General features: G+C 40.1%; 2 protein-coding genes across 4 annotated transcripts; both read left to right on the top strand.

Annotated features, from left to right (window-relative positions):
• Window positions 1–824: 824 nt before the first annotated feature.
• On the top strand, window positions 825–18,132 carry srxn1 (sulfiredoxin 1 homolog (S. cerevisiae)). Of its 3 annotated transcripts, none has more exons than XM_069704233.1 (3): window positions 825–1,082; window positions 2,288–2,515; window positions 16,640–18,132. In XM_069704233.1, the coding sequence occupies exons 1-2, from the start codon at window positions 849–851 to the stop codon at window positions 2,495–2,497; spliced, it is 444 nt and encodes a 147-aa protein (XP_069560334.1). In that variant the 5' UTR covers window positions 825–848; the 3' UTR covers window positions 2,498–2,515; window positions 16,640–18,132. The 3 variants fall into 3 exon arrangements, with proteins under 3 accessions (XP_069560334.1, XP_069560333.1, XP_069560332.1); XM_069704232.1 differs by lacking the exon at window positions 16,640–18,132 and adding an exon at window positions 4,022–6,520; XM_069704231.1 differs by lacking the exon at window positions 16,640–18,132 and having other exon boundaries at window positions 2,288–3,526.
• On the top strand, window positions 2,498–12,879 carry tcf15 (transcription factor 15). The gene is made up of 3 exons (XM_069704230.1): window positions 2,498–2,515; window positions 11,257–11,961; window positions 12,446–12,879. The coding sequence occupies exons 2-3, from the start codon at window positions 11,491–11,493 to the stop codon at window positions 12,506–12,508; spliced, it is 534 nt and encodes a 177-aa protein (XP_069560331.1). The 5' UTR covers window positions 2,498–2,515; window positions 11,257–11,490; the 3' UTR covers window positions 12,509–12,879.
• Window positions 18,133–23,116: the final 4,984 nt, after the last annotated feature.

The raw sequence follows: 23,116 nt of genomic DNA, 5'->3' as shown, positions 1-23,116 counted from the left end.
TATCAAATTCTGTTAACAATGAGAAATAATGTGTATTATATATAGATTGTATTATCGCCACCTTTTCGAAGGTCATTAGCTTTACAGACCATTATTTACATGTTTTACCACGTAGATTTATTTTTCTGGCCACCAAATTTTAATGTTTGAATTGACTCTGCAGCAGACAGCTGTATTTATCAAAAACAACAACAACAACGTCCCAACAAAACCTCTGCCAAGCACCAAACAGCAGTTAAGCAACCAGCTTATTAATATTTGCTGCGAAAGCACTGGAGGACGCAATTAGGAGACGGAAGAGACCAAAAATAAAGCTTAAATAGAGTAAATATTGTACTTACATTCACCCGGTGGCCAGAAACGCGACTCCAAATGAACGATATTGTTGCTCCCTAACTGCAGTGTAACTTTTTACTAAAAAAGTTTGCTATATTAATTTAACCATTGAGGACATGGATGTATGTGAACTCAGATGAACGGCCAACGAGCTAATTAAACACTGTGTTGTAGACAGGTCGTTTTTAATATCTCTTAATATGACAACAAAGGCTACTTTTTTTAAAATGATTTATTAATATTCTTTTTATTATTATTTGCTTTTCACATACATGCACATGCTAATAAAACAAATGCATCCCGCGTATTTACTTTACATGAGACATTTTAAATAGTTCCAACTGAACTGAGAAGGTGGCTACTGCGCATGTGTGACTGACAGAGATGACGACCAATCAAAACCTTCCGTTAGTAACACCGCCCTCCCCCCGCAGAGAAGTTCCAGGAAGTAAAAAAAACAAAACAAAACAAAAAAAAAAACCCTCACTCGGAGCACCACAGCCGGTAGGTAGATGTTTCGGTTGTGTCACAGCACTAAAACTCAAGCTGAAGCTTGGGGGGTTTCATCCGGTAGAAACATGGCCAACAAGTGTGGTGCGGCGGAGAATAAAAGCAGAAGTGACAACAGGTCGATTCACTCGGACGCCGTCGAGGAGGTTCACGACGTCCCGCTGCAGGTGATAATCAGGCCGTTTCCACCGGTGTTGGACGAGCTGAAAGTCCACAGTCTGATGGGTACGATAAAGGTAACATGACGGTTGTTTTATCTGTTCATGTGTCTGAGGGCAACCCTTGTGAATATCAGCAACAACAAAAAAACCAACCAGATCTACATCACTGCTCTGAATGATCAAACATTACACACGCACGTTGTTTTTGTGATGCCCCCAAAACTAATCAAATAAAAGGAGTTACTGTGTAAAAAGTACTTAAGCAGAAACTGAAGTCAGTGATGGAAACTTTAAGTACGTGTAAGTACTGCTCTTTAGTCGGGGCGTTTCCATTTGATGCTATTTTACACTTCCGCTCCGCATATTTAATTTATTTTCATTTTAAAATGAAGGTTTTGATGTAACGGGTTAACATAATGAGCTTTTCAAAATACAACACGGTGATTAAGATTAGACCAGAGCCTTTTAAACCTTTTTTTTTTTTTTTTTTTTTTGGTTTCTGCTTGTCCTACAAAAAGAAGTGTTTATTTGGGATCACATCTTGAGATGTAGGTGAAAACGCACCATGTGCTTGTGACGTCTTGTATTGTGAATCAGTTGTGCATGGTCCATGTCCCTTATGTCAAGAAGTAAATATAAGCTTTGATCATTGCAGTAAACTGTAGATCATGTCACGGGACAGGCAGTAAGAAGTGGCCAAATCAGCCTTTGATTTTACAACAAAAAAAATGCGCACCTTTTATTTAAAGAAATTGCCTGGTGCTACTGTGAATCAAATTAAGTATTCGTTATGATTTAGTAATCAGATTACTTTATAAATAAAAAAAAAAAAAAAGACTAATTCAGGGACGTGCTGTGGCCCTGGATGCATTTTTGTGCAGTGACTATACTATTTGATTTTATTAGAATATGCTCCACCTGTGCCATCTACAACAGAAAGTTAGTAATTCAATAATAACGTGTGGTCCCTGAAATGGGCCATTCTGCAAAACGAGTGTACTTTACATGTACTCGACCACTGCCTACAATGTTCTCTCAATATTTCTATAAAAGCATGTTTTTTACTCATACTGTAATTTCACCCTCATCATAACCGTGAAGTGTATCATTTATTTTTGTAATATGACAGACTCGAGCCATAAAGAAACAATATAGTGGTTGTGAGCATGTGTTCTGCTTCCTTTTCACGTTTTTTTGTTGTTGTTTTTTTGCAATACTCTCATAATTTCTGCTCCACAGCTGTTGTATGCATTGACTGACAATTTGTCTTTTCTTTCCAGGAGACCGCAGACATCAGCGTCGTTCCTCCTATTGATGTGCTCTGGATCAAAGGCAGAGAGGGGGGAAATTACTACTACTCATTCGGAGGCTGTCACAGGTTTGCTGCGTATCAGAGGTTGAACATGCCAACTATTCCAGCCAAGATCATCAGATCAAACATCTCCGACCTCAGCACTTACTTGGGAGCTTCCACGCCTGATCTGCGCTGATGCTGCAGCAGCTTGGAGGTTTGTTCTGTTTTAGTTTTGAGAGACTCGGTTTCGGGTGGATCACTCGTACAGTTGTGACTGCAGAGCAAAGGATCTACCAGCAGGGGGAAATATAACGCTTTAGTTAAACACATGACATTTGTCATTTTTAAACTGCTTTAATGTATGATTGTGTTGTTGTTAGTGATACTTTTCTGCAGAGTGACTATCGATCAGTAGCTTTAACCTTCAAATTCCAGTTTTAATTGCACATAAGAAGTATATAAATATTTGTTTTCCTGCAGTTATACTCTTGTACACCTGAAAATATGACAATTAAGGGGGAATTTCATATGACTGGGTGACACTACAACAAAGATGGCTTCAGGAGATGAGGCCTTTTCACAGCAGACATTTTGACTTGCCAAAGTAGGAAAAGCACTAATAACATTACCAATGTCCCTACTATTCACACATCTCAGTAAGCCCTGACAGTCTGACAGCGAGTAGGCCTGTTACACTTATTACACAATCACCTGATCACGATTATTTGAGGTGACTGCAATTTGCAACATTTTGCGTAATCATCAGAATCATTTCATTCATTTGTGTATAAACGGCTGAATAAAACAGAAATGTCATATTTCCATTACTGTTTCCACATCATTTTTGACTGTTTGAGGTTCGACTGTCACCGTTTTCTCCCCGTTTTTTCTGCTGTGGTATAATGGAGAATTAGCGCCACCAACTGTTTATCTCGAGGCACTTAACTTCTAATGTTCGGCCTACCAAATTTCAATGAGCATCTCCTGGCATTAAAATCATTGATTTTGTAGCAAAGCCAAATATCACAACACTCCTGCGGCCACATTTTGGTTTCAGTCACAGGAGGTGATTTGAAGGATTTGCAGCATAAAGGTGGCAGTGAAAGTAAAATGAACAGAAAAAGACAATGCAACTGTTAATCGCACTTATTTCAATGACAATCATCATCTAACATTTCATGATCACGACAGCTATAACAGTGAACCAGCATGCACAAAACCAGGAGCCTGAAGCTGAAGCAGATAAATGGAATTCAGCCCGTACAAATTTTATTTACATGCTGTGACACTTAAAAAAGACCCGTTGTATCCACCAGTGGCTTTCATTCAAGTGCACCTTTTGAGTTCCTCCCACTGAGCGCTGAGGAAGATTTAAATACTCAGTGTCTTTTGTTGAAGCTATTTCAGTCTGAAATTCAATCACAAGGTCCCTGTGGTCTTGTCTTTTTTTTTTTTTTTTTTTTTTTTTTTTTTTAAACACTAGTTTTAATTTTAGCAATCAAATGACACAGACCTGCTTTATGTCGCAGCAGCAGAGTATGATGAGGAAATTAAATATGCTGCATGGGACACATCTTTTCAATGACTAAAAGATAAACATTCCTGTAAAAATAATATTTCATTTTGATCGGAACCTGATAAAAAAAAATGTCAGTACAGTTCTTTAGTGATATTCACCCACTTCTTTCATGCACAGTCAACTGAGATTATGTTGTTGCAGACAGCATAACACGACGAGGCAATAGAAAGGAGCCTATGGACCAGATGGTTTGTCGAAGGAGTCGGGTATTTTCAGAACATCAGGCTGACAAAATGCAAGATGTTTGTCGAGTCTTGCTGAGTCTGCTCATTCCGCCTGTCACCAGTCTTTCTCTCTGGCAGAAGGAGCCCTCCGGTAACCTTGCAGTTTCTGTTTTAACATTGAAAGAGGAGACTTAGAAGCACGTCGTTCCCACTCATCCGTTCCTATTAAAATTCTCTTAAACCACGGTCACGTCAGATAAAATCCTTTTATAATTTCATGTAAAAAATAACCTGATTAATGGCTTATTCTTTAGACTGTAGTCCCAGATGCGTTTTAGAGTATTAAAGTACTAAAGCACTAACTCACAATAAATAACATGAATAATATTCTGTAAATGTCTTGCATAATGTCATGTTTGTCGTTGCTGACCTTGAGACAGTCCCCACTAAATCAAGTCGGACAGCTGCTCCCTTCCTCTGTCTTGGAGGAAGGAACTGTCGTGTTGCAGAATAATATAGGTGAACTATACGTTGAAACGAGGCCTTTCCGACATCAGGGCTTTGACAATGCGAGCTCAGAGCGGCTTGACAATCTCCCTTTGTGGCCATCGAGGAAATGAAGGGAGACCTGCAGGGGCAGCTTTTACCGACCGGCCCTAAAGGACCCTAAAATTCTCCCCTGAATCGTCGCGTGTGAGAAGATTTCCTGTAGCTCGCTCACTGTCTGGAAGTAACCATATCCTCAAAGGGGTTCTGACACGCAATACTCGTATGAAAAAATTCATTGCACCTGTTGCTCCGGGGAGCGTTTTCCATGGGTGGTTCTGCACACTTTATCTTTGAGGATTTAAAGAGATCAAGGGGATTTTGGGGGCTAAGAAGAGGAACTGTTTGAGGCTATTTAAAAAAAAAAAAAAAAAAAGATCTTTATTTACTTATTTATTTTTTTGTGAGAGGTGGTCGATGACTTCACTTGTTCACACGTGTGTTTGATGAGCGGCTGTTTGTTTGAAGACTCATGTTTGCTGGACTTGGGTTTCAAGCAATTTCCTGTTTCCTGGCTTAATCACCTGTAGAAGCCTGACATTGTTCAGAGAGAAGTATGTACAGTATACAGTGTGAGATTTATTTACATCGTTTGTGCCTGAAAAGGATCGTATGGATCAATATATAGCACAAAAATGATCAAAAAAGCATTATGGCAGACAGATTACTTGGAGCCATGTCACTGTTAACATGCTGTTTTTGCTGTTACAGAAATTAACTTGTGACATTTCCTTTATGTTTACAAACCTTTCATGAGATTTTTTTTTAATGCCTTTTTTTTCACCTAATTAGGATTTGATTTCCTCTTTTTTTCCTGTATAGTTTCTCTCAAACCACAAAAACCCCAAATTGAACACATGAATCTAAAGGAGACTATTTTTGTAACAAATGACAATGTGACTAATGATTGAAGAATATAAAACGAAGCTTATTGATATTAAAATGGGCCTTTTTTTTTTATATGCAAAGAGTCAAAATTGTTCTGACAGTACTGCCAAAACATTCTTACTTTTTTTTTAGGCTATTTTGAGGGTCCCCTTGAGGATTTGGGGCTCTGAACAGCACCTCAGTTTGTGAACAAGATTTTATATGTCGATTTTTATAATTGTAAGGACTCGAACAAGGGACATGGCAGACCTTCAAAGTAAAAGGACTGTTAAAATCATTTCAAAGGACTGATTAAGGATATTAGAAGACATCATTTATCTGCAACTCAGTAATTATTTGTGTCAAAAAATGAGTTACATTTCATATATGGCTGTTGGGGTGAGGTTGGCCAAAGAATGAATGGCCTTTGGTCCTTTTCTGATTTTCATCCATGTCTGCAGCAGCCAACCATGAGTCATCCTGGATTCACCTAAAAACAAAGTGAAGATATCTTTCACCTTTACTTTGGTTGATACAGTCAGGAACACTCATCTGCACCGTACAGTAGTTTACAAAATAATAAGACTTAAGCGCTAAAATCTAGAACATATTAAAAGGGATAAATGTTCCAGTTGTTTAGAATCTCAACTGAAAACTATAATTTACCAGCCTGCATTAATATGTTTTTAATGTGTTTCTCTTCTATCACTATAAAGTGATCAATCTCTGTCTATAAAAATGCCCCAGTGGCCTAATTAAACTGCCAATACCCTTACAAAGTTGATTCTGGAGGTCTCCTGTGGAGTTCTTCCACGTCTAAAACGAAGCTGAAAAACGATCTCTGGTTAGCCAGCTCACCCATTTGTTCCACTTGGGGAGGCTTTACAGCCAAATCCTCTTGAAAGAGTTTGAGGTCTTAGGTGTTTGGGTGGACGAGGACTTCTCACAGCTTCCTATCCGGAATTCCTTCAGACTACTGGTGGCTGCAAGCGTGTAATTTGTGCCAGATTTGCAATGCTGTATACACCCTATGACCTCACCACAGAGACACATTGTGTGTAAACCTTCCTCTCTGTGTAAGCTTTGTGAACGTATACATGTAGTATAACAGCAATGGGTTCTATTTCTCAGCTTCAGAGGTGTAACGTGGCTCTGTTGAAGCCGACACTTGCAGGGACATTTGCACTGATTGGCCCTGCAAGCAGATAGTAATAAAAGACAGCCTGACTCATTAGAGTGCCTTCTCTCTGGTTGATTTTCAGGCTCTTCACACAGGCTTTGCCCTCTCACTGTCACTGCCTTGACGTCGGTTGGAGTCCAACGTGTCTGCTGTGACATCGTTAAATCTGTGACATCATTAAATTTAACAGAGGCGCAGCAGCCAGAGGGAAAATGTGGGGTGAAACAGGACTTTTTTTTTGTTTTCTAACAGAGCGATGGGTCTTGTGCGCTTGCTCTGCGCTGTTTGCATTCATAAGGCTAGGATGGGAATGTCTCACCAGACACCACATGAAAAAACACTCAGTGTAGTGTCAAATACAGAGAGGATTATCTGGTGGTTGTAGGAATAATCAGCATTGTGTGACAACCACGATGGCTTTAAATAAAGAATCTGAATACTTTCTCATTCATTGGGCCCCGCCTACATGTTCTGTTCGTCCTTGACACAAATATCTCATAAAATCAGACAGTGACTAAACCATAATGCCATTTGAAAGACCCGCCCATGTGTTTCTGGATGAGGTCAAATATGTTGTGTTCAAGCCTGTAAAATTAAACTTTACCTCAACCATTTTTCTTTGCAACGCTTGACCATAACCTTCACTACGGATGGAAACACACCAAAAAAAAAAAAAATTGTAACGGGCCTCTCAAATCCTGTAATAAGACCATCAATGAGTAAGTCCCATCTGTCAATACTTTCCATTTTCTCCTGCCTGCATGTGATTCTCAGTCCCAAGCCAATTCACTCCAAAGGAAGATGTACATTTTTAAAAAACGGGTCACAATTACATGATTTCATTTCAAAATATCCTTAAAACACCTGAACGTTGTAGTTTTCCAGCCAACATTTCTAAACAGGACTGAATACTGTATTTGTTGGGCCCAATGTTCGAGTGCATATTTAGTGTTAAACTGAGTATTTAGCACAGCAGGACAGTGTGTGTGGGATCTGCTCAAAATAGCCCGTTGATTGCAATAAAGGAACATGTCACAGGGTGCAACAATGTTGGACACACTGATGTGTTTTTAATAGCTTTTGGACAACAATGGAGACATGTCTCAGAGGAATTAACAATATCTGCGTATACACACGTAATACTTGTTAGTTGAATGTAGTCTTTGATTTAAATCTCGCCAGGGGATTTGGTGTCAGTAATACAAATGCTGAATATCATCAGATTTGCCCTTCAAAGTGGCATAAATTAGATTTCTTGCCGCAGCAGCAGATGACACCAGGTAAATATGATGCAGTCATCACTTCTCTCTGCTTGATGCATCTTTGCCATTTGGTGACTATAAAACTCAATAAAGCAGCGGCTGCTCCACCTCAGCAGCTCCTGAGTAAAACATAACTATCAGCTCTGCCACACTTAACAAAGGGTTTTTGTCTTTTTTTTCCAATAGTGAAATTAATTACTAGAAAACATAAAAATATTCAACTTCATAAGAGGCTTCTGGACCTCTCAACGGTTTCTCTGTACTCAATAGGAGTCCAGTGTGGTGATGTCTTAATAAATCAAAGCATCTGCAAACACTGACAAATCTGTGAAATTGTACTTGGGCACATTTGTACATGCTGCTGTTGCACAAGTGCATCATTATAGTTTAGCATGTTAGCGTGCAAAGATTTACTAAACAGCCCTTGGTGTGAAGTTCAGTTGAGGCTGATGGGAAACTCATTCGATTTTGTTTATCGATTTGGGAAATTAAAAATTTGACCTGATGCTGCTTGACAAAAAGTCACTTGATCACAGGTTTAACTTTAACCCGGAGACTCTCAACTGGTGAGTCATAACCCCAAAGTGGGTCATGGGGCGCTAGAGAAACATCACAATTGTCTATTGTTTTAAGGGTTCATCCTCTGGCTAGCAGGGATATCAACCCAATAGTAGTTGAAACAATTATGTGGGGATCACAAAATTTTGTGGGCTTCATCCTCTGAGAACCAGTGATTGTATGGACCAAATTTTGTGCCAGTCTATCTAAAAGTTGTCAATATATTTAACTCGCATGTCAGATTATCACCAGACTCACTAGGATTCAAATTCTGGGTGCCAAGAATCGCTGTGTTTTATAACGTGACGATTTAGAGTATTGGAGTAAGTTTGACTTGCCGGTGGCGCCAGAGAAAAGTCAGGGTTGCTGTTTGTTTTAAAGGTAGCTCTTCTGGCCAGCAGAGATATCTGTACCAAACTTTATGGCAATCAATCCAATAGTTGTCAAGACATTATTCTACAAGCACTAGTTGAAAAGTCAGGGGATCACAACATTTTTTTAGGATTCATCCTCTGAGAACCATGAATGTATGTAACAAATTTGGTGGCGGTCCATCCAAAAGTTTTCGAGATATCTAACTCAATCAAAAGTCAGATTATCACCAGAGTATTTCGAATTCATCCTCTGGGTGCCATGAAGGGCTATATTTCTCAAGAGATGTGGAAATTTGAGGAATTAAAAGTTTGACCTGCAGGCGGTGCTAAAGAATAGTAAGAATTGTCAGATATTTCAAAGACTCATCTTGTGGCCAGCAGGAATATCTGTACCAAACTTTACTACAATCAATCGATTTGTTTCACTACAATTTCACATTTCAGTACAAGCCCTTTAGTTGAAAAGTCTGGGGATCACCAAATTTCATAGGATTCATCCTCTGAGAACCATGAATGTGTTGACCAAATTTTGTGGCAGTCCATCTTGTAAAGTGATGGACTCGCCATCAACAGATTAGCAAAGCACGCAGCAGTGTAGACACATAAAAATTTCCTCTGTGGCTTAGACAGAGCTGCTGTTCTCGGATATGTGAATGAATCGCAACACGAATCTCAGCAGGTGGAAAACCCAACAAACTCTCACCTCATCACTACGGAAAACGGATCTACTTCTTCCGGACGAGCATTTCACAGTTTCTTAAAATTAGCGGGTCCTTCTGCGAAAGCTTTAACTTCTGTCTTCGGTGCTCATTCAAAATACTCAAGCACAGTCACACAACACAAACTTGTGTACTGCTTAGAGTACACGCTGCTTCTCACACCCCACAAGGACACGTAGAAAAAGACTTAACGATGAATTTAATTAACCAGGCAGCAACAGAGTGTGTAAGACTCCCAAACATAATTTGTTGGTTTATAGTTTGAGAGGATTTGTTGACCTTTAATGTGTTATTACTGCATCATCAGATGTAACTAATTAAAATCAGTTTGTGTATCTTTCATTGTTCATAATACTTTTAATTAATTTAGGTGAAGTTAAATCTCTGCCGAGACCACCTGATTCCTGCAGACTGAAGTATTCACGCAGCCTCTGGCTCGGCAGAGTCCCGTGTTTGCTTCGCGTCCTTCGGCAGACCTCGGAGCTCCTGCTGCAGACAGTTTAGGTGTCTGATGTCCGACTGTTGTTGCAGCTGAGGCACATTGAAGTGGCTCAATATGCTGCCGGCTTGTGTCTGCTGATGTGGCTTGGAGGGACTAAATCATCCATTTGCCACCGCTTTGTTTTCTTGAACTCAGGGCAGCAGGCAAATAAATCCTCGTCATTCCAGGATCATCTGTTCAATGTTTATTTACTCACACTTAACTCTCTCCTGCTGCCTGACCTGTGATCCTCAGTGGGAGCCCAAAGCAGCTTTTAATGTGGGACATAACAGTAGCATTGTTTACTCTTAACTGTGTCAGCCTGTTTGGTGGTGAAATAATACAAATTTCAAAAAAATATATTTAAATAGCCTGAAAGAAGTTCTTAAATTTGACATTTGAGAGTTGGAAAGGCAAATAAATGTACACACATTTGCGGCACATTTATTTTGAGAGATTTGTATAGATGAAGGTTTGTGGTGAAATTAAGTAAATCTGTTTTTTGCCTGAACCAACCAGCCAACAAAAACAAAGCTCAGCGGGTGGCAGAACAGTAAACATGTCAGACTAAGACAAGACAGTTAACTGTAAAATAACTGGAAAGCAAACATTAGTCCCTAAATGCCCTTAAAATACTCCAATTTCCAAATTATACAACATTCAAACTTCTACTTAACTACATTTTAATGACAGATATAATTAGACATGGTTGTTTTTTTTAGTCCATTACTTTTATTTGACTGCTGTAGTTGGTTTTTACATTCAAAACACAATCAGTTTATTAAAAAAAACGATGCTTTTTTTTTTAAGACTAAATGACCCATTTTATAGTTAAAAAATATTTGTCCACCTAAAAAAAAATTGAGATTCCACTTAATACCTTGAGATTCCACTTAATACCTTAATACAACAAAAAAAATCTGAATAATGCTATAAGACATATTCACTACTTTTGATTTATTATTTTTTATAATAAACTGCCAGGTGAGCAAATTAATCCCTAAACACTTTACATTATGGTAAATAATGATAACTAAAAGACTAAAAACACATGGTCAATGTTTCTTAAATATTCCTGGTGGTGACACTCTGTTTGTGTGTTTCCAGTAGTCTCTTTATCTTCTAACTGTAAAACTTAAATGGTTTATAACAGTTTAGCGTGGTCCAGATGAGTTATTGGAGACTTTTCACTGGAGAGGCTACTGTAAATCTTCTCTGCCGGCAGCTCCTCCCATCCAGCTATAAGAGCCCAGCTGACCAGGTAGTCCGGGTCCATCCTTAACCAGGCCAACCCAAACTGACTCGTGGAAAGTCGGACTGCTTTATTTAAAAACGTCCTTCTTGGCAGGTGGTTGTATGTCGCAGACTCTGTGCCATGTTAGGATGTGGGATCGCTCCCTGAGTTTGTTTTCTGCGTGACTGTGCCGCGGATCAGCAGCAGGGACTGTAACTTTGAACGATGACTTTTGCCATGCTGCGGCCTGTGGCGACGCACTTGATCTATTCGGATTTCACTGTCACGTCCGAGGACGATGAGAACCGCAGCGAGAGCGACGGTAGCTCCGAGCAGAGTTACTGTGGCTCCTCCGAGAAACGCAGACGGATTTCACGTCAACTGGACGGAGACTCCCCGGTGGTCATCAAACAGAGGACCGCAGCGAACGCCAGGGAGAGAGGCAGGACGCAGAGCGTCAACACCGCATTCACAGCCCTTCGGACTCTCATACCCACCGAGCCGGTGGACAGAAAGCTCTCCAAGATTGAAACTCTTCGACTGGCATCCAGCTATATTTCCCATCTGGCCAACGTGCTCCTCATTGGAGACGGCGGCGCTGATGGACAGCCGTGCCTCGTCCATGCGCAAGGAGAGAGCGGGGCGAAGCAGCCGCGGACCATCTGCACCTTCTGTCTGAGCAACCAGAGAAAAGGGGTAAATGTTGTTTTATATCTCCATAGGCAAAAAAACAAAAACAAAAAAACTTAAACACAACCGTTGGTTTAAATAAGAACAAGTATAACGATTTATCAGCTCTGATTCCAGACGAATTTTGTTGGCCCTAATCCTGCAGGTTTATGTCTGATGGAGCATCAATTTTACCTTTAAATAATTTCTGTCTAGCTCTATTTTTTTTTTTTTTTATCTGTCTTTCTGTGAGCTTTAAAAGCACTTTTTCCGCACTGCACGTGTCTTGGCGCTCGCGTTACTTTCGCTGGCACAACGTGTGATAGACAGCTCCCCTGTGCATTGGGAAATCATTTGACACCGAATGGATACGTTGAAAGAAAAACAACAACAACAACTTGATTTTGTAGAAACCAGGTTATTTCCTGATTTACAATAAGGCCTACATCTGGTGCAGATAAATTACATGTTGTTGCATCTTTAAATGACTGAGACGTTTCTTTCTTTTCAGATAAAGGATGGGAAAGACTGTTTGAAAATGCGAGGGCTGGGTCCGCTGCGAATGAGACGCTGACTGAAGACCAGCGAATGATTAGCAACCTGAAAATCCTCAAAGACTTTCTCAGGGAAGAGTCAGAGCTGGTTTTGCAGAGCGCACACACACATGCTGGATCAGATGATGGAACCAAAGAAGAGACTATTTATACTTTCAAAGATGCAGTGCATTTGTTTGAAACCTGTGAGTTTTCGTCTTTTTCTTTTGGGCAAAAGTTTTTAATAAATATATTTTATCTAAATAAAAAGGCATTTTTTTCCTTTTTATTCCCAGTTTTTATGGAACCAGATTTTGCCCCGTGACAGAAAGGAACACAATTGATTTACTCATGACTCCATTCTTCAGGGATAGTAAAATATAAACTATTAATATCTTTTCCAACAATCTTTTGAAACCTTTCCTTTTTTTTTTTACTGTAGGTGGCATTTATTGAAAGAAAAAAAAAAAAGACTGCTCTTAATGCAAACATTCAAATATCTATTAAAAGATTTAAAATTTCTCTGTTTAAACAAATTTTAATTCCATATTTATCTTCTCCATTTGCAAACAGATCCTAATCCCCAGTTTAGAGTTTATGTCTTTGAAAAAAGATTTCTCACATGCACGCACACACACACACACACACACACACACACACACACACACACACACACACACACACACACACACACACACATTTCCATGTAATGTTGCCAAGACGTTGTTTATGCAGCCTGCGGAGTCGCAGCAGAAGGTTCGGGGTTTCCGGTGTCATTGCCTGGTGTATTTTTCCCAAATCTCACGATCGGTGTTTTTTTGAAGTCTGTTATCGATTAGTCACGGCAAATAGTAGCTCACACTCTGTTCAGAGCCCCCAACACAGCTGTTGGTATGTCACAGGGATAAATCACTGCTGTGGGCCCATTGGACAGGGAGAGATGGGGTGAGAGGTCAGAGGTCACCTTGGAGCGCTGAAGTGAAGCCTTGTTGACATGTAATTATGGCAAATGACGGCAAATATAATGTTGGTGCAGATCGGGATGTTAACTTGTATTTTGTCATGTCATTTTTTATCAGTAGTTTAGCGTCAGCAGCTAAAATTTCACTCTGAATGTGATATTCAGACTTCCAGTCATCATGACAGATAATTACTTTTTTTTTTTTTTCCCTTGCAGTCAGCTGCAAAACATTATTAATTTTCTCTAGCAGTTTTTACGTTTTCTTGCAACAGCAGAGCCAATTCAGACACTTTTCACTGGAAAGCATTAACGGTTGAGAAATCAGGCTGCAGCCCAGTCTCTGTGGGCTTCTCTCTCCTCCAGTCTGAAAAAAGCCCCTCCAGTGAATGCTCTAACAGGCCGATTGCAGCTGAGACACACAGACAGCTGAGCCGAGTTCCTGTCTGGCATCGCTTTGAATAAGACTGCAAACTTAGCCCCTCGAAATGGCAGAGGAAGGCTCCCCGGTGGCACAGGGGGCTGTATGGGAAGTGAATTTTAAGGCAGTTAAAGGTGCATGCTGGGGGTTGGAGCTTCCCTCCCTCCTCCCTCCCCCACCTGCCCTGTCAGGCGAAGTCGAATTTGTCCTCCATGCTCAGGGACCGGGGCCTCCTCAAATGGCTCCCCGAGGCTCCCCCCGGCAGGAAGATGTCACGTAGGCAGAGGAAGGGAAAACAACACTCGGCCGACCTCTCTGAGGAACTCTCTGTGCGGTGGGCTTTGGGTCATCGCCAGTCTTGACATCATCCGGCGCTGGGACCCAGATGTACAGCTCTCCGGTGGTGCTTCTCAGACCGAGCGAATCAAATAGTGACTTTTCAACAAAATCAGGAGACTTTTTTTTTTAAACAGAATGACAGGTTACAAATTGATGGCGGAGACCATCAGAAGAGATGGAGGGGAAAAAGAAGAGAAAGCAGCTGAGATCAGAGGAGATCTGTTTAAGATGTCTGACAGGCGGTGGTCCAGAGGATCCACCTGGAGACCAGTGAGAAGGTTTACTGCTTCACTTTGGTGAGTTTTTCCTCTTTTCTCAGATGCTCGCATCTCTAAATCCCAACAGAGATTTTGTGAAGGAGGAATTTCAGCGGAGATGAAATGAAGCTAGACGGCACCTCCTCCTCATCCTTCTCCTCATCCTTCAGCCAGTTCTGTGACCTGAGATGAAAAATGACCTCAATAGTCGGAGCCCTGTTATTTTGTGAAATATATAGAAACAGAAAAAAAACAAGAATGAAACAATTGTTACTTCTTTTTCTATTACATCTTGTCATTTCTTCACCTCACTTGTAACTTTTTATTATACCGAGACAAAAAAGAGAGAAAGAGATGGTTTAACATTTGACCCAGTTTAACTGGTTTAAAATTTGACCGACTGTTTATTTGACAGTAAATTGTTATGATAGTCACTTTATATCAAGTTAAATAAAACAGCTTGCAAAACCTGCAATGAAGAGGCAATTTAAAAAAAAAATTATATCTGAGTTTTATTTGTTGATTTATTATGGTACACAACATGTGTTAATTGATTTTTTTTTTTTTTTTTTATTTCAAGGCAGTAATAGTTTCTTTTTATCATGACTATTCTGCCTTAAAGAGCGACCAGCTTCACAGTTTGGGTACCGGATTGTGCCAACTGGTTAATTAACCCTGTTTTAGTATTATCTTTCTATATTACTGATGTGTTATATTCCTACTAAAATAGGGTTAGTTTGAACTCAGGTGTAAACTTGTCATATCATTACATAAAACATTTGCATATGACAAACTGCAAAAAATATTTTCCTATTAAATCATCTTGTATATTTAAAAATTGCTTGAGCATAACAATCGGTTATATACGTATTGTCTGTTTTGCTTTCAGGAGAGGATGGATAGATTTATCAGAATATATCAAAACTTTTTGGAGCTGCGAACAGTTCAAATGACCAAAAAACACTGAAAACTATTTTTACTCAACCAGTTTATTACAGAAACATTCGCCCAGTCTGCCAACACGAGTCAAAACAACCTCTTTTCTTCATTTGTTTCTTATCTATCAGTTACTAAACACAGTAGTGTTGTTTTTATATTATATCGATCCAATTTAGGTCAATTTTAACCCGATAATTGTTAACAAATCAAACAGAACAACAGCAACACATTTTATGAGGATGTTTCGATGTGTGTTACAGGACTTTGTAGAAAAATGCAAAAATAAAGTTAAATTGTACAATAAAGACCTAAAAAATGTTGAGTAAAATGTGTTTCTTTATGTTTTCCCGTTGGGAAGCTCAGTGCATTACATTGTGCAGCTTAATGTTTTTGTCCCTGTCTTTAGACAGAATTATTTATAAAGGAAAGTAGTGGAGACTGACATAATGTATTCATGCTGAATGACAGTTATGTGATCTAAACACACTGAAGAAGAAGAAGCAATCCCATTTAGGAAGCGCACTTTAATGAATCCTGTTGAGCAACATCTCCGTGAAAAACACCGTTATAGATGAAACACAAATCACTGGTCTGACAGCTCAAACGTGTTCCTGTCTTTGCCTCAACAACAGAAGAGGAAAAAAGGAAAGTTAAAATAGATGATCCAGAAACAGGAAGGATGTAAAGCATTTTTTCAGCATCATCTGGGAGCACAGTCCCGATTCCCAGATGGGTGCTTATCTTCTGGATTTTGTAGTCTTGCCAGAGAGCAGTTGTTAGAAACCAACCTGCACATGGTAATATTTTAATAGCTTTTGCTCTCACAGAGTCTGTTTCGGCATGTTTCAAACACTCGCCGGCTGGGGAGATGGCCCCTCGCTCCACCTGCATGTCAAAGATATTAATGGTTCTGAGTCACTTTGTAGCTCAAGGCTTCCGATTTTACTGAACATGACCACTTTTTCCAACAACAAGAAGAGGAGGAGGAGGAAGTCTGTCTGCCCGGCCGTTAGCTATGCTTCTGTGGGGGAGACAAACCCATGCAAGGAGCCAGTTGTGTCTCTTCAAATCATACAAGAACAATTGTTTTCATGAGCCAGAGAGTTTGGCAAGGCCTCCAGACTGAGGGAGGATGATGGAGGGCTGTAGAGTGAATAGAACGGGTGGGTGGGGGGGGGGGAGCTGGTAAAAAGGAAATCCCAGAGAAGAAATCAGGGAACAATACAGATCGTCGTAATGCTGCTCTGTTCTGTTGCAGGCTCGGACAATCAACCCCCAGCAGCCTGCCAGAGGCAGAGGTGAGAATCCAGCAACACACACTTACAGGGGGGTTTTTGCTTCCTTAAATAACAATTGAACAGGCGGTGTGATGCAGCTCTGCAGCCTCAATTCCTTCACAAAGACAGGAATCATTTCAGCCAGTTACAGCTGCGCTCAGCAGTGCAAAACAAAGACATTATCCAGATCAAACCGGAGAAAGAAAATCATATTCTGAGTGAAGATAAAAGTGCTCATCTCCTGCAGCATGTTCATTGTTATAGATGTTTGAAGTATGTGTGTGTGTGGGTGTGTGTGTGTGTGTGACAGAGAGAGAGAGAGAGAGTTAATTGAAATTAAAAAGAATGGGAATTTTTTTTTGCCCACTTAGACACAGGAAACAGGCTGTAAATTCAACACTGACATATTATCATCCTCGAGCTCATAAGACTTTGTAGTCTCCGATAGCAAGTTTGTTCGTCTGTCAGGTTGTGCACAAACAGTCTAACCACACGAGCAGCTGCAGGAATTGTCAGTTGGTTCACTTCACAACCATTGCCATGAAATTTTGCACCACACACACACTCAGAGGATGAAGCCCGTAGGAGGTGGTCATCTTCTGTTTGTTTTCCTCTGTCTCCACCATGACCTGCTTTTTAGAGAAATTTCTCGACAAACCGTCCAAAATGAGGCCATCAAAATGTGGCGCTGACATTCACGTTACCTTCAGAAAGGATCGTGAGAACTTTGGTGATTTCCTGACTTTTCATTCAGGTCAAAGTATTAATTTGTCTCAGATTTTATTTTATGATAAAATATCAGCACTAAGTGCTAATAATATTCCCATCATCATCTGCTGCACTTTGTGTTCATTGCTAATTAGCAAATGTCAGCGTGCTGACTCACTGGCCACTGAACGTGAACATGTTAGCACGTTGACATTAGCGTTTAGTTGAAGGTGCTCTGTGAAGCTGTCCGACTCTCCGACAAGCAATTCAGACTCAATAAGACATACAACGAGCTTCACTCAGGTTTTTTTTTTTTTTTTTTTTTTACTTTTTCATCAACAACAGCTGCCTGTTGTGGCTGAGACTGAAGCTGTGAAAGTGAATTAAAATAGAAAAGCTGCAGGGCCTTCCTTCCTTCGCATTATTAATAATTTATCCCAAAAAATAGTGTTGTTTTACAAGATTCATCATCAGTTCTCTTTTCCCACAGAAAACATTCAGAACAAATGTCAACTATATCCCCTCTTTGAGGAATTTGACCTCCTCCCCTCTAATCAGAGATACAGATTTCCTCAATTTAAGTGCAACAGGCTCAAGTTTTTCCACATAAAAAACAATCAAAATACCATCATATAATGTATCTTATAGCTGTTCATGTTGTTGGAGCTTTTTTCGCCCACACGAACCCTTTATTGTTCTCTGTATGTCTTTAACTGTCTTTTTGCATTTTTATTGTGTTTATGTTTTTATGCTTCCTTGCTGCCAAAACGAGTTTCTTCTTGTGGGACAATAAAGATTGTATGAACTGAACTACGACGGATTTGATTGGTCTTAATTTGAGTCTGTGGATATTTGATCACCATTTCAGCAACAATAAAATTCCGGGAGTAAATAAAAACGTAGCGTATTTCATCTCAAAATATAATCTTTCCTCTTGGCCAGCACAGAAACACGGGTACTGTTATGGTCCATCAAAGAGCTATATATCTGTCAAACCCCAGTAAACATGCACGGGCTTCATGGGAAAGTCTCAGCGTTCGGGACCTGTGGGAGAGACGGCGGAACCATTGGGATGTTTCATTTAAGCAAACAAAGCAAACAGTCAGAGGATTTCCTCAATCAGAGGCGAAAGAGTGTGCACTGAACAACCTCGCTGACAGAAACATGGAGACCTGCACCAGCAGCTGGGCGTGCTAACAACCTTTGGGATTTACTGTGGCGTGCAACACCCTTTAGCTGCAGAACAGAGAGGCTGAATCAAACACACACACACACACACACACACACACACACACACACACACACACACACACACACACACACACACACACACACACACACACACACACACACACACACACACACACACAGCGCACATTCACTCACTCACATTTACACCAACAATTAAACCTTCAGAGAATCACGACTTTGATGCCAAAGCCTGAGCAGTTTGTGACCTTTGTGACCCCACCATTTCCTTGTGACATAGTTTTTTTTATGAATTTTAAAACTCCCTCGTGCTTGATTACGACTCTTTTCTAAGTGCACCGCTGGAATATCAGCACATCTGCAACTGAGAAGTATTTCAGAAATGTAGAGTGTCATGTTCTTGTATTTGAAGCATATTTCCCCTTTACAGAACCGCTCACAGCTGCAGTTACTGCTCTCCAAAAGGAAGTGGTGGAATTTAACTAAGTACATTTACTCAAGTACAAATTTGAATTATTTAACAAATACTGAGTATTTCCATGTTACGCAACTTTTTATTTCTAGGCCACATCTCCGAGGCAAAACTTGTACTTTTTAATCCACTCCATTTGTCTGACCGCTTTAGGTACCTTTAATTTGACAGTTATTAATACCCTTCCTGTCCAGTGAAAACCGAGTATCTCCAAATTTGGTGATTTTGAACTTAAACTTTTCTTTTTTTCATTTTCCTTTGGCGGTTGAGAAACATCTACATTTTGCATTAAAACAACTATATGAAAACCCTCTGGGATCAACACAAAAATACATTGTCCCCAAGCGCAAATCAGAAGATTTTTTTCTTAGCTGGTTTATTTTCTAGAGATTTGCGGTTCTTACAGAACGGAAATGATACAAATAAATAATGGTTTTATGGGATATGATGCATTTTTGTAGATCAAACCAACAAACAGTTTTAAAAACAATCTAAAATAATTTTAGTAAGATATACATTAATGTAACAGTGATTTTATTAAAAAAAAAAAGCATCATACAGCAAGCTGGTATCACAGCAAAGTGTGAAATAGACACACCCGTCCACTACAGCAAAATGCGAGATAGACACGCCTGTCTAGGCGTGAAAGTTACATGTTTTCCTGTAGTAGATGAAAATGATTCCTACTGCACTCTTTGAGCCGTGAGATTTACAGAAAAATGTAATTGGTTGGGGTTAGTAAACAAAAAACAACTCAAGGAAAACATCACTCTCCATATATAACAGTAAAACACTGACAGGGAGCATTTACTGCACAGTGTGTACTTTTACCCGTGATACTTTGCGTACATTTCTGTGATACTTCCATACTTATTCCTGAGTCAGGTTTTGAATGCAGGACTTTTACTTGTTGTAAAGTATTTTAACAGCGTGGTATTAGTACTTTGACTTAGGTAAACGACCTGAAATAAATAATCCTAATTTCCAGTGATGTTCTGTTGTAACATCAGTGAATTTCTCTGCTCTCGCTGTGCCAGCTGCTGCTGCTGCTCCTGCTGCCGCTGTGGAATGAGGCATTGTTCAATGCAGATGGTGGAATCCAAAGACCTCATTCTTCCCTTTTCCATAAAGTCAGTCTGCTATTAATAACAACATATCAACCTTTTTTGTCAACAAGAGCGACACATACAAATAATATGGTTGAAGGGAGACAATGGGGAATTCCCTGTGATAAAAACAACAGGATGAGCTGGACTCATAAGAGTGTGTGTGTGTGTGTGTGTGTGTGTGTGTGTGTGTGTGTGTGTGTGTGTGTGTGTGTGTGTGTGTGTGTGTGTGTGTGTGTGTGTGTGTGTGTGTGTGTGTGTGTGTGTGTGTGTGTGTGTGTGTCAGACTGATGAGCGCGTCCTACATTTAAGACAGTCAACCTTTTGAACATCTAAAATATTTTACATCCTTCCTTTTGGTCAGAGGTTTCCCAAAAAATTAATTGTAACAATATAATAATAAAAAAAAAAGGTGCAATAAACTGATTTTATTCAAACACACATGAGCCTCCCAGTTCCATACATAGACTTTATGTTATCCTGTGCTACCGTACTTATCCTTACCAGTTGTAGTGATTTTAGCATATTTTGTACTGTACGTATTGGATTACTTTGCACAAAAACCATGTGTTTAGTTTTAGGGAAAGATCGAGTTCGGGTTAAAATCAGGGATTATACAAGAGGAACGTTACGTATGTCACATAAGTTAAATAACATACATTAAGTAAGCTGAATACATTAGGGTATGTATGTAACATGAAAGAAATCCAAGTTGACTTTTGCTTTCTCACAGACTTGAGGCAAAAGCCCTGTTTTTTTGTTTCTTCCATCCAACCACCTACAAGTACTTCCCTTTTTTTTTTACTGCAGCACTCTTTGTACTTTGTCACATGACCTCCGTCACATGACCTCCTTCTTTGACCCTGGTCATACATGTGTGTAGTTTTCACGCCCGGGCGAGGCAAAACGTGACACTGACACATTATTCTCTAGTGGACTGACGGGTGTATTACACCCTGGTGTACACTGTCATCACTGCAGCGAGGTGAGAAGTTAAACTGCCACTTTGTTTCATCACAAGCCCGGCGACATTGTGTTTGACAGTTTGTGCGCCTTTTAAAACCAACAATTTGACGACATTCACATAAACTTCCCTCCAGGATTGACCGGCTCTGTAGCGATAAAGAAAGAGCCTGGACGTGAACATTTCTCTCCCTTCAGATCTCCTTTTTTATTTGTTACACAGCTATATCTGTCTATTACTCCCCTTCCCACTATGATGGACGTCTTTTGACTACCTCTCGGTGTAGCTGTTCAGATCGGGTAAACACACTTTATATCTGATGCTGTTTGAGAGCACGTCTTAAAGACAAGCTCTGACAGACCCATAAACCACCACTGCTGCGAACAAAATGCTAATTAGTAATGAACACAAAGCACAGCTGAGGATGGTGGAAATGTCATTAGTCGTGCAAATATTTGGTTATGAAATAAAGTACTGGGCAAATTAAATGTTTTTTTTCCTTACAGCGAGCATATTTGATAACACGTTTGGATTTCCAAAACAACCTCAACAAATAAATTTTTTTTTAAAGTTTAATCAAACCACTGGAGATCAGCATAAAACACATTTTCAGAGACTGTTAAAGGAGCAATCAATGATTTAGTGTTGGACTTCCATAAAATAGGGAGACAAACAACAGACGGGGTCCAAATCAAGGCAGCAGAAGCGGAAAAATCCTGTCTTTTACTTTTTATTATGACCCATTCAAGACCCACAGCAGAGACACTGCGGATTCAACAATTTCATGCAACTCAACCCCCCCTCGCCCCCACCACCACCTCTCAGCCTGAAACATCACCTCCTGCTCTCTTTGTTACAAATCACATAATTGGGGTTTGTCAAACTTTAACAGCCACAGATACAGTGGGTACGGAAAGTATTCAGACCCCTTTAAATTTTTCACTCTTTTTTTCATTGCAGCCATTTGCTAAAATCAAAAAAGTTCATTTTATTTCTCATTAATGTACACTCAGCACCCCATCTTGACAGAAAAAAACAGAAATGTAGAAATTTGTGCAAATTTCTTAAAAAAGAAAAACTGAAATATCACATGGTCATAAGTATTCAGACCCTTTGCTGTGACACTCATATTTAACTCACATGCTGTCCATTTCTTCTGATCCTCCTTGAGATGGTTCTACTCCTTCATTGGAGTCCAGCTGTGTTTAATTAAACTGATTGGACTTGATTAGGAAAGGCACACACCTGTCTATATAAGACCTTACAGCTCACAGTGCATGTCAGAGCAAATGAGAATCATGAGGTTGAAGGAACTGTCCAAGGAGCTCAGAGACAGAATTGTGGCAAGGCACAGATCTGGCCAAGGTTACAAAATCATTTCTGCAGCACTCAAGGTTCCTAAGAGCACCGTGGCCTCCATAATCCTTAAATGGAAGAAGTTTGGGACGACCAGAACTCTTCCTAGACCTGGCCGTCCAGCCAAACTGAGCAATCGTGGGAGAAGAGCCCTGGTGAGAGAGGTAAAGAAGAACCCAAAGATCACTGTGGCTGAGCTCCAGAGATGCAGTAGGGAGATGGGAGAAAGTTCCACAAAGTCAACTATCACTGCAGCCCTCCACCAGTCGGGGCTTTATGGCAGAGTGGCCCGACGGAAGCCTCTCCTCAGTGCAAGACATATGAAAGCCCGCATAGAGTTTGCCAAAAAACACATGAAGGACTCCCAGACTATGAGAAATAAGATTCTCTGGTCTGATGAGACCAAGATTGAACTTTTTGGCGTTAATTCTAAGCGGTATGTGTGGAGAAAACCAGGCACTGCTCATCACCTGCCCAATACAATCCCAACAGTGAAACATGGTGGTGGCAGCATCATGCTATGGGGGTGTTTTTCAGCTGCAGGGACAGGACGACTGGTTGCAAGTGAAGGAAAGATGAATGCGGCCAAGTACAGAGATATCCTGGAAGAAAACCTCTTCCAGAGTGCTCTGGACCTCAGACT

Source organism: Brachyistius frenatus, unplaced genomic scaffold, assembly GCF_029030835.1.
Source record: "Brachyistius frenatus isolate BFR_SWC_R1_liver_20210118 unplaced genomic scaffold, ASM2903083v1 Contig_50, whole genome shotgun sequence".
Lineage (NCBI taxonomy): Eukaryota > Metazoa > Chordata > Actinopteri > Embiotocidae > Brachyistius > Brachyistius frenatus.
Note: the sequence above shows the minus strand (reverse complement) of the source record. Positions and strands in the feature narration are given on the sequence as shown.

Bases quoted from the DNA above. Each gene is read 5' to 3' on its own strand.
- srxn1 (XM_069704233.1), top strand. From the start codon at position 849: ATGTTTCGGTTGTGTCACAGCACTAAAACTCAAGCTGAAGCTTGGGGG. The intron at 1,083-2,287 runs GTAACATGACGG...TTTTCTTTCCAG, and splicing joins GTCTGATGGGTACGATAAAG to GAGACCGCAGACATCAGCGT.
- tcf15 (XM_069704230.1), top strand. From the start codon at position 11,491: ATGACTTTTGCCATGCTGCGGCCTGTGGCGACGCACTTGATCTATTCG. The intron at 11,962-12,445 runs GTAAATGTTGTT...CTTTCTTTTCAG, and splicing joins TGAGCAACCAGAGAAAAGGG to ATAAAGGATGGGAAAGACTG.